This window comes from Seriola lalandi, unplaced genomic scaffold (assembly GCF_002814215.2).
Source record: "Seriola lalandi dorsalis isolate HSWRI2012SDOR001 ecotype SW California unplaced genomic scaffold, Sedor1 jcf7180002054409, whole genome shotgun sequence".
In the NCBI taxonomy this organism is placed as follows: domain Eukaryota; kingdom Metazoa; phylum Chordata; class Actinopteri; order Carangiformes; family Carangidae; genus Seriola; species Seriola lalandi.
In genome coordinates, this window is record NW_019524962.1 from 416,420 (window position 1) to 428,190 (window position 11,771).

The 11,771-nt window shown below is 41.6% G+C and overlaps 1 protein-coding gene across 1 annotated transcript; it reads right to left on the bottom strand.

The window, feature by feature from the left end:
• Positions 1–2,083: 2,083 nt before the first annotated feature.
• Positions 2,084–11,109, bottom strand: proser2 (proline and serine rich 2). The gene is made up of 4 exons (XM_023409948.2): positions 10,944–11,109; positions 9,445–9,623; positions 6,134–6,449; positions 2,084–5,907 (listed from the first exon to the last, which is right to left on the bottom strand). The coding sequence occupies exons 2-4, from the start codon at positions 9,520–9,522 to the stop codon at positions 4,403–4,405; spliced, it is 1,899 nt and encodes a 632-aa protein (XP_023265716.1). The 5' UTR covers positions 9,523–9,623; positions 10,944–11,109; the 3' UTR covers positions 2,084–4,402.
• Between the last annotated feature and the right edge of the window lie 662 nt (positions 11,110–11,771).

The following is an 11,771-nucleotide window of genomic DNA, read 5'->3' on the forward strand; positions in this document are numbered from 1 at the left end:
GGGTGCGGCCTGTTTGTCGAGGTCTAATTACAAGGCAGCAAACATAAGTATTTCCTCAGTTCCTGCTCCCGCCTCTGAACGCCGCATATGTAGGACACTGCTAAACATCATTAACATCGTACGGGGGCCCAGAGGGGTCAAATTAGTTGTTTCTTTTTGACCCTCGTTACAAAACCAATGAGCACTGAAGAGAAAGAAAAATTAATTTTGATAACTGATAATGATTGTTATTATCAAATGTGAATATTAACTAAAATTCCAGTTTTCTATAATAATAAACTCAAAATTGTTTTGTTTTTTCACTTTTTGTCAGAAAAAAATGAATTTGAATAAAACATCTGCTTGAGCTTCAGGAAATAAGGATTTACATATTTCACTGTTTTCTAACATTTTATCCACCGAACAATCAGTTATCAAAGACAATAACTCAGATGACAATGATAATAATCATCTTCTATGATGATATGATTGTTACTATGAAGTAAAGTTACTTTCAGGGCTACAGCTAGCAATTATTTTCATTATTTATTAATCTGCTAATGATTTTCTCAATTAATCAATTCGTTTTTTGACCTAAAAAATATAAAAAAATTATAAAAAAAAAACTCAAATTACTTCACACAGAAAAATATGAAGCAAATTTAATAAAACGCAATTTTCAAAACAAGTGAGGAAAAATATAAACTAAAACAACAGACCTTTGTTAATTTGCCTAACTTACGTTTTTATGCACAAGCCCAAAAGTAAAGTCTCCTCTGAAACATAACTCTTTAAATTTTACAACCAAAATGTCAGAATGAGGAGAAGGGAGAGAACCGACGCTGGAGAGACACAAACATGGTGGAAATGTTTGTTTGTTTGACATGAAAAGGAAGTAACGAGTGTGTAGTAAGATTCTTCGTGTGGTAAACACTTTAATTTACTTTTTCCTGTGTCGACAGCTGCAGTGATGTGAGGATCCGGAAAAGCTTTACACAGACAGAACCAAGAGACTCTGAAGCTTTTAAAACAATGTAGAAAGTGTTGAGGTGTGTATGAAGACTGAGTCCAGTGCAGACCAGAAGTAGGACTACCAAGAACCGACGTGTCCCACAGGTGAGACAGTTTATTTTATGAAACACGAGTCAGGAACATTTGCGATGTAAACTAGAATAGAGAATGTGTTCAGACCAGACTTTGACACGTCTCCCCGTTAAAGACGGACCAGAGATATATGTTCACTCATTAAAAGAGACACGACAGTCACCCTGAGACACACCCACAGATGATCCAGATGCCCTCCTGCTCTAGGAAACACACACACACACACTCACACACACACACACACACACTCACACACACACACACTCCCTGAGCGCAGCAGCTCTCCTCAGTAAAGAACCCTCTGTGTTGAAGTGTTACGTAACAGTCTACAGTGCAGACAGTTTGCCTCTGTGCTGCTGATGTTCAACACACAACGAGTCCAATGTGAAACACGGGGGAAGGTAAAAGAAAAACCAAACTTCATTAAAAACATGTTACGATTCTATTTCCCCAAATTTAAAATTTGAAGTCACATTGGAGATAAAAATGAAAACATCTTGATAATGAGACTTTAGTTTCACACTGACGAGTGCAGACGATGAAGATGCTCAGACAGTGATTGTAAATCAAATTAATGTTAGAAGAGTTGTGTAACATGCTTCACATACTGAAGATACTCTACTGTTAATTACACTGCTTCAGCAAATGTGTAATTATCATTATTATTATCATTATCAACTGTGTTATCGACATTTTTAAGTCAGAAGAAGAAGACAGAAGTTTGATAAACAGTTTTTATTCTTCTAAAGTTTGTGAGTCGCAGTAAAAATCTTAAGTTTTTAACTTTTATCTTTCACTCAAGTCCAACATTTTACTGGCAGCAGCAATAGATACAGGTCCAGATGTACTTTACTGCCCCTTTTAAGAGCCTCATCACCTTCGAACGTCCTCTGAGGCTCCACTCAGGTGAAATATTCCCCAGCTGTGGCCAATCATTGAACAGCACCTGTTCACTCTTCACGTTCCACAGTTAATGAAAGAAAAACAAGCAGGAGAGAAGTTTTGATTATTCTGTTTTTAATGACTGACAAAAATTCAACATTACATACATTATGCAGAGTATATACAATATATAATGTGGACATTTCAAAAGTCAGAAAGTCGACCAGGCTGTTTGTCCCATAGCAGCGACGTCCACACGGACACTGATCGTCCCGCTTCCCCACACATGGATGCACTTTTCTTTTCTTTTCTTTTCTTTTTTTATCCCAGTCTGTGCAGATCTGTCTAGTCTGCAGACACAGTGGGGTGTGTTATACAACCTGTAGTCGCACACTGTGTGTATGCACCATTAGATACTTCAAAAATGACTGTAGCTGAAACTACAGAGAACCGGAGTCTGTAAACAAATTCACAAAAATAAAAAATTCACACAGGAGTTCGTCCCTGTGTGAAACAAAATATACTTCAAAAGTTACTGTAGGTGAACTACAGAGGCCGGAGTCCGGATTTAACACACACACACACACACACACACACACACACACACACACACACACACACACAGACACAGACAGTTAAATAACACACTTGCAAATGTCAGAAACGGCAAAGATATTGACAACAGCTTGACAGGAATAAAACACATGAGTGACCCAGGATGTATTTCTAGACTCTGTGGTTTTAGTGCTTGTGTTTTGTACAATGCCATGTGCCCGCCCATCCCTAAAGAGCAGTTTTAAACATCTCCCTCCGCGTAGTAAAGAAAAAATAAAAGCCCTGCCCGCAAACCCATTCCACAGTCTGTGGTTTGGCGTGGGAGGTTTTGTCCGCGGAGTAAAAATATCCTCCAGCTCAACTCGGCTTTACCCCCCCCCCCCCCCTCGACTCCTGCACCATCATTAGTCCGGGACGCCAACACAAGCCTCTTTATAACTGTCACAATATGTCAGACGTAATAAAATTCCTCTTGAGAAAAGTGCTTTCAACTTTGTTCTCGCCTCAGAAAGCAGAAAAAAAAATGGCCCACATTCCCTGCTGACTAAAAATGCCCAAAAACCAGTGAAAACAGAGAAGAAGGTTCCCATGTAACAGAGGTGATAAACACTTCACAGCCTGGGTATGAAAAATAATTTCACTTATGAGAGGGGAGGTGACACCGTAAAACAAGAGATATACTTTTATAGAAATATAAATATAGAAATATAGAAACAATGGTCAGGAGGTGTTTTCTCAGTATGTGGTGAGGGTTTGTTGTTTTCAATTTTCTTTTTTTTCTTCTCTAATTTTTAACGACGTAAAATACAATTTGCAGCCTGAATAACCTGCTAACCCTGCGGCTAAACTGAGCTCTCTGCCCCCCCCTGGTTTCCCTGATCATATATATGCCATACATTCCCCAGAGCTCCCATTAACAATCCTATTATGGACTACAAACATGCCCCAAGTTTGCAGGGTGTCAGTTAGTTTTTGTGACTTTGATTAAGAACAAATTCAATTAAAATCTGATGTAATAATGGTATTAAAACTACATTTTGAAACAACATAAGTCCTCAAAAAAACAAATGCCAGCTTTGCCCAACTGAGGATCCAGCCTTATTGTTGACATGGAAATATTATATAAAACTTATATTATGGGCCCCTTTCCAAAGAGCATCTTAAGGCAAAGTCCCATTGTACTTTATTTTGACTCAATCCTGCTCCTGGAAAAACTCTCTATAGTATCACATGTGTATTAATCCACCGCTGAAAATAGTCCCCAACATATGCACTATTTCCTCCAGTCAGAGTGACGGTTCTTTAAAAACTAAAGTCCCCAGTTCTTTAAGGAAATGAATAAGGAATTTTTTGAGTTGTGCTTTTTAGGATTTACATCCTCAGTATAATTGGTTCATTCGTGGCTTGGAGCTGAATGCCTCACACTAACACGTTGTCGGTTTCAGGTCTTTTCGTTGGGTCTGTTGACAATAAGATGATTTTCAGAAGTGGGGCCCAGTTTTAAAATAAATCTAGCTGTTCACAATCAGCCTCTTTTGTGATGTTTCTCTTTACAGCATCAGATTGTCCCAAAAGAGGCATATGATGTCTTGGGTCAGAGGCAAAAGGAAGCAGTTTGCAGTTTTATCTGTTAAGACTTTTGTCGTCAAAACAGTGTTGAGTGTGCAGCAGCTGCACAGTGCCATACTTGTTTGTCAGTTTTTCTTTATGGCCAGGAATTGAGAACTGGCTGTGCAGGTCTATCACAGGATCCGGCTTCATTCCTCTGTAAAAGTATGCCTCTCTCCAACCACGCCTCGAGCTCAGATACACATGGAGAAACTTCCAGAATACCACCCACACCAGCAGGTACGCACCAGAGATTCAGGTTCGACAAAGTTTTTCAAGAGTCTTTCAGCAGCCCCAGTTTCTTCAGCGCCTCCCTGCGCGATTCGTTCGTCGCCCCCCGTCCAGAAAACTGCACGGTGATGCCCTGGGGACGAAACATGGAGGCAGACTTCCGCTTATGATCAGGGGACAAGGCTCGTTGTGCTGCTTTCGGGGGAGTAATGGCGCCATGGTAGGAGTGACGAGGAGGTCTTGGGGCCGGGGTCGGCACTGGAGCTTTGAAACTCTTTGCTGAGCTTTCTGAAGGGCGATTTAACCCGACGGAAGGGTTGATGGTTCGGCTCTTTCCTCCATAACTGTTAAGTTCAATGGGCAGCGGCTCTGATTTGGCGGGCAAGGTTTGACTCTTGTCGATATGGGAGCTGAGGATGTCAGGAAGGTCGTTCCTCTTCACGGTTACGGAAACAGGGGTCATAACTTTGGTCTTTCCCCCGTAGGTGTTGAACTCGCTGGGGTTACCCAGTGCAGGTGGGAGGATTTTGGATTCATGGCTGGTTGGATGGGTTTCAGGTTCGCTCCTGGAGGAAAGAGAGGGGTTGACCACGAGAGATTTCCCTCCGTAGCTGTTAAATTCCAGCAAGGTGAGTTCAGGTGGAGGGGGGACAGATGCCTTGTTTTCCAAAGGAGGTGGGTTGTAACTGCTTTGTGTCACTGCTGGAGGTGAGGGGCTCGGCTGGGGGTTTCTGTGTTCCTGGCTCCTGAGGGAATTTGTCAGCAGAATCTCTGCTTTTTTGTCGCTGTGACTCTGGCTCAGAGGTGATGTTGTAACATTGGCTTCTGGCATTTTGGTGCTGGTATCTGTTGTTGGGGGAACACTGGCTTCAAGAGGTTTGGCACTGGTTTCTGCACCCGCAAGAGGATCCAGCATGGTGCTGTTAGGAAGGAGCGACGGACACCCAGACATGGCTCGGTTCCTGTTTAGGCCCAACTTAGACAAGGCCTCCATCCTGGATTTGTCAGGTGTTGGGTCCCTGAAGGAAATGCTGCGAGTGGGAATATTTCGAGCCTTCTTCTCCGCAGCCTGCTGAGGATCTTCCTGCAGCAGAGGGTGGGGTGTCCCTGTGAGGTTTGCCAGCATTTGTGCCCGTCTCTCGTGGATGTTCACATTAGCCAGAGACTGGTTCTGGTGCTCCTTGCTGCCGAGTATCATGCTGATGTTAGCAGGGAAGCGGGGCGGCTTAGCAGAGGTAGGAGGACCCTGTTTCACGGGAGGATCTGCGCTGTAGCTCGGTGGGTTTTCATTGTCGAGGCTGCGGCGGTGGAGGAGTGAGGAGGGAAGCAAGGTGGAGGTTCCACCTGCCTGGTTCTCAGCTATCTTCTGGGCAATCAGGACCGGAGTGGGAATACAGCCTGGAGGGTGGTAGGAGGAGTGGCTGTCTGTCGGCCCAAAGCTGCCACTTGGTAAGGGAGGGTTGTACTCTGAAGGCAAGCTGTCCATCGAATCACGCCACGGCTTTATCTCGAAGTGGCTTTCAGGGGTCGGCAACATACTCTGAAAATCTGGGAGGAACAAATTGCAAGGTGAAAATCTGATAATGACTTGAGTTTTGGCTCTTTTTGGGGGTTTTTAGCAACCTCCAAACATACCATGGTAACGATTTCACAGGCTAATTCCAGTATTTTTAGATTTAATATATTGAAGTAACTATAGGCCAATAAATAAATAAAGTATTCTTTATTGTGTCGGGTACCTTGATTCATACAATAACCAACTGCAGTACTCTACCTGGAGTGGTGGGATTAAAGATTGGCTCTTTCGTCATCACCAAGTCCGGCTCTGGGCGGACCAGGTCTATAATATCCTGGTCTTTGGGACTGAGAGGTCTGGCCACGAGGGAAGACACAGTGACCGCAGGTTTGGGGCTCGAGGTTAGGCATCTGTCCATCTCTTCGACAGGACCGCTGCTGCTTGCGGCAGGCTTCATCTGCCCGGACCTCTTGTCGTCCTCGCTCAGACCCTCCTCCAAAGAGTCGATGGTGTCCTCGAAGAACTGGATGCACTCCTGTTCCTCTTGGCTCAGAAACTTCAGAGCATCGTCTTCCTGTCACGGCCAAAGCACAGAAAATATTATTTATATGGTGTGATGTCCTTTTTTTCTAATTTTGACAATGCACACAGAGCGAGATGCAAACCAGTGCAGGCTACGTGCCTTAAACATTTAGATGTGCGAATATCTTCATCGAGAAAATTGTTGAGCATGTCGTAAAAGTTTGAATCTGGTATTAACCAGTTAAAACTTGTGACTCCACTTCTTCAGTATCATTATTTCAAGCTGCTCTTCTACTTTCCGATTTTAATTTTTAGTAAAGAAGCACCAGACTCGTCTTCAACCTTTCTCGTCACCACGGTGCAAACCATCCACTATGACTTTCTCATACAGTAGCCGTGTGTACAGAGTGAACACAGGCCTGTTTGTTCCTGCATCCCAACCCTCCAAACCTCTCTCCCACCCTATATTTAGCTCAAATGCCCCTCTCTTCTGCTGCCCCTCCCTCCTTGCCTCTCCCCATCTGTGTTTCACCTCCACAGCTACCTGTCCTGCTTCACACAGTGCTGCCACTGAGAAACAACACAATTGGCTATCCAGTAACAACACACTGTGACTACTGATTTTGCTGCTTCCCTTTGTGGTCTTTTTTTTTCAGTCCTGATAAAGATCGAGTCCACCTATTTAAACTAAAGCACATGGCTGTAGGGAATAGGTAACCCCCTGTGACAATGTGTCGTGGACCTAAAAATAAGCCGCTGTAAAGGAAGGACTGGAGCCTTTTCAACGAAAACCTACTACATAACGAGTAAAGTATGTGCAGTAAAATCTGTTTTCATGCTCCTTTTACAACATTACAACAAAACTGGTAATTGTACAAAACCTTGTAGAGGTACATTCTGTCAAAATCTAGTTTTAATACCTTTGATATTTCACTTTAAGTGACGCTTAAATGGTAAACAAACAAATTAATTTAGCTGTTGGCATACTCATTCCCTGCAGGCAGGAGTACATAGGTAGAACTCTACAGACACCTTTCTCTCTTCTACTTTTTATCAATGCATTCCCTTTAGAAAATTAAAAAATAACATTTGTTTAATATGTAAACAAACAGAAATGTGAAAACACTGTTCGTGGTTTTAGGAGGAGTTATGCGCTGGAACTATTTCTTGGCAAAGAGTCTGGGCACAGTGACTGTCCCAAAGTCTTCTTGTTGCTGTGAGGTTGCCACGTTTGGAGCCATCGCGCACAAAGACTAAAACCAAAACCGTTTCTTTCCTACCTATTTGCAGTTGATATAAGTCTTACCTTCTCATAAAACCACAAAATGTAGTTTTGCCATCCCTGTTTGCGAACAGATTAAACAGACAATATACAGCCTGTTAATCACTGAGCGCCAGAGGTGTTGATGGGTGATTAGCTGTTTCCCTATGCTTCCAGTCTTAATGCTAAGCTAAGCTAACCACATCCTGACTCCAGCTTCTTGCTTTGGTTTTTGTAAAGAGATATAATGTGTTAATTAAAAACACATAGCTGTTAGGGGGATTTTGTTACATTTGGGCAGAACCAAGCTTCATGTTTCCCTCTGTTTCCAGTCTTTATGCTAAGCTAAGCTAACCAGCTGCTGCTACAGATATGACAATCATCTTATCTAACTCTCACAAAGAAAGCAAATAAGAGCATTCCCAAATCTGTTCCTTATAACTTAATCACTAGTGACCAGACTGAACAAACTATTCAGAACTAGGAAGGAAATTTACAAGCGGAAGTGGAATTACTGTTTTTCCTTGAAGTGTATAAACAGAACTTGTACAACGATGAATAGAACATCTCACAGGTTGTTTTGATCCCAGGCCATGTTTTACTACAATTACACAACCACCAGCCTGAAGGAAGCTGCTTATTTGAGCTGTTTTCAAGGTGATGACCTTCAGCTCGTGGTTGACAGGGCAAACAGAGTTTGTTGCTGACATCGGTGTTGGCGCCACAACAAGGTTACCGAGAGCCTTGTTTTGCTTTACACATACAGACAGACACACAAAAAACACCTGCAGCAACACCCAACTGAAACCACAGGAGATAAACATGTTCCGGTTTCAGCTGGACTGAATGGTGCACATTGTCGTGAAGCAGCTCAGGACCTAGAAAACTGCAGCTCGACCGGTTTGGCCGTGTTATGCGTTGATAATGAATGTCATCCCCGAGGCATGCGAAGGGATTAAGCAGGTGTAATTTCTCAGCGTCTGTGGTGACTGGGTGCATTGTGTAAACACAACGCAGAGATTTGTGTAATCAGTTGTTCATCTGATACGCTGAGTGTGTTTACTGTGTTTAAGACGACTCTATACAAACCTGTGTCCCCTATACGGCAGCAGTTGTCCCGGCAACAGCCAATAGATCTACTTTATTGTAGACGATAATTATTTAGGTGGGACTTATAGGAATAGTATAGACGGGCTAATTGCTTTGCTTGCTTGCCAAGAGTTAGATGAAAGGATTGATAACGCTCTCAAATCTGGCAGCTGTGTCGAAAATATGTGTTGTGTGTAAATACACAAAGTGTAGAAGAAACACATTGTGGTTTTACGGCAGATTATTTGTCAGAAAGTGTCCAAGAAACAGCCCTGCGTCCCGTCTTTATGCTAAGCTAGGCTAATGCCACGTTCACGTCATATCAAAGTTATCGTAATTATCAGTTTCCCCACCTGTAAATATCATAAATGTCAACATCCAAGACTTCATCCAAGTTTTCTGCAAGCTCCGATAAAAGTACAGAAGTGATGGCAAAGTCTGTTGTTAGACGCTGTAATGTTATGAATTTTACTTTATCTGTAACTTTATTTGTAACATTCACATTCACATATTAAGAGTGTTTTTTTCAAAACAAATGGCTTGGTAGGTTGAATCCCATATGACGTGAATGCAACATATATAGCTGCAGGCTGTAGTTTATATAACAGTTGTGTCAATTCATTGGCAAAGCAGATCTCAAGTGTGTTCATCCTCAATCTGGTCCTGATTAACCTAGATTTTGTTTTCAGATACTTACACCAAACCTGGGGTTTCGGCCGGCCCCCCCGTTGACTGCGTAGTGGAGCTGAGGGTTGGCCTGCAGACGGACGTCCATGGTGCGAGGGTCAGAGGTCAGCTGCACATCTCAGGAAGGGTCCAGTGCTCGCAGGTCTCATCTGGTCTCGCTCCGAAGAATCATCGAATCTTCTGTAGAGTCTGGAGACGCAGAGGATGGACCAGGCGTCAAACAGGTGACATTCAACTGACCTCAGGGAGAGGTTACTCAAGGTCAAAGGAAACTGATACAAGAATGTAAAAAAACTCCTACACAAGTAGAAGTCCTGCTTTAAAAATCCTACTTCAGTTAAAAATTGTTATCATTTAAATGTATTTAAAGTATCAGAATTAAATTGAAATGATTAATAGGAACAAAAATATTATCAAGCAATAATTTAATTGGAACTATGTGAAAAGTTTTCATGGGGAAATGTCTCTTTGGTGGAAATGCAAGCCAAAAATATCAGGAGCACTGGTTTAATGTTTAACAATTTACTGTATTTTATTTGTTTATTAGTGTTTTTATGCACAATCTATAACTGTATCTGTCAGATAAGAGCAGTGGAGTAAAAAGTAAATTGTTTCCCTCAGAAATCTAGAGGAATACAAGTATAAAGTAGCATAAAAGTAAGTAAAAACACCTCAGAATGACTAAATGTACTCAGTTACTTAAGTTTACAACCCAGCATCACATCACAGAGACACCTGATGGACCAGTTAACCTTGAACAGGTAGAGCTGCACAACAGGCTCCAGGAGCCGAAACCGCTGAACACATTCCTGTGTAATGTTGCTCTGATAAAGACTTCAGAAAACAAAAAGGCGCCAGAAAGAAAACTGAGACGCCAAGAAAAACACTGAATATATGAATAATACCATTCATTCAGCTTATGATAACATAATGTCTGCAGCCAAGGCAACTTTGTTCACAAGCTTGGACCAACACATAACATCTTTATAAATCTGCTGGGTCATGAATTAAACCTAAAGGTGAGGATAAAAGATAAAAACCTCATTCTATTGTTCTAAAAGGCAGCAGCAGCAGCAAAGAAAGTTATTCTACCTCAAATTTCTCCCAAATTCATTGTTTTCTGTACAAGTGTACAGACACAATGACATTCAAAATAGCAAAAAATACATCTGTTTTTGCTTTCTTCTTGTCAAATATTGGATAGTTTTACCTCTTCTAGGCTCTAAAAAATATCAAAATGAAACAATATGAGAAGGAAAAAGTGACTTAGATTGACTGAATCTTGTTGATAACTCTGGGAAATTAAAATAAAGAAAACTATGAACTGTTCCATTTTCAAATTGTTGATTTATATTGATCAGAGATACATTTTTCTAAATTTTTCATGAATGTAATATACTGACACAGATATTTTTATTATGATGTAATAAATAATACAGTATATTCGCAGTGCACGCTAGAATACACAACTTATTACTGTTTAATATATTAATATTTAAAGCGACTTACCCAACAACTCCACAGATCGATCATCGTAACATCAACAGCGGACCAGTCTCGTTTCCTTCACAGAGGAAGCATCAACTTCAATCTGTGAATTAAGGAAGAATCTTTCTTAAAGAGTCCAGTGGTTTCGCGCTCCTCTCGTGCGCTCCTGCTGAGCTCCGTGTGCGTAATGACAGGCACCTTACGCACCAGTTTTAAGTCACGAAGAGACTCCGCCCACAGCGTCAGGAGGGTGTGTGTTGTGTGTGTGTGTGTGTGTGTGTGTGTTGTGTGTGTGTGTGTGTGTGTGTGTGTGTGTGTGTGTGTGTGGTTTCATACAGGTGTGAGGTGATGATAGTGACACACTGGAAAGTTATCTAATGCGCTCACACCACACACCTACATCGGAGTTTCACTGGGATAGGTTCAGGAACTGTAGGATATTTAACCTTTGCCCTTTTTGCCGTTTGACCCATTTCACCGAGAGATTTGTTTGGCACTGAGCAAACACTTATATTTATGGCTCAACACTTCATGGCGCAGTCCACGATTTACAGAGTCACTACGCTGCATGACTCAGGGACCAATAAAAATACTTACTGGTTCTAAATGATACTATAGATACAGTGGAAGAAAACAAGACTATGGATTGGATTTAATATTAACTTCCAGATTGACTTCCTTGAGAGAAATTGCTCTTTATTCATTAAACTTTATACTTCTTTGTACAGCTTTGAAAAGTTATATCTAAATAAAGCAGGGATCTGTGAGTGTGCATAATCAGTTTCCAAAATTAGAGAAACTGATAAATTAATGTGGCAAATGAAAATGCACTTTTACTACAAAGGGCAA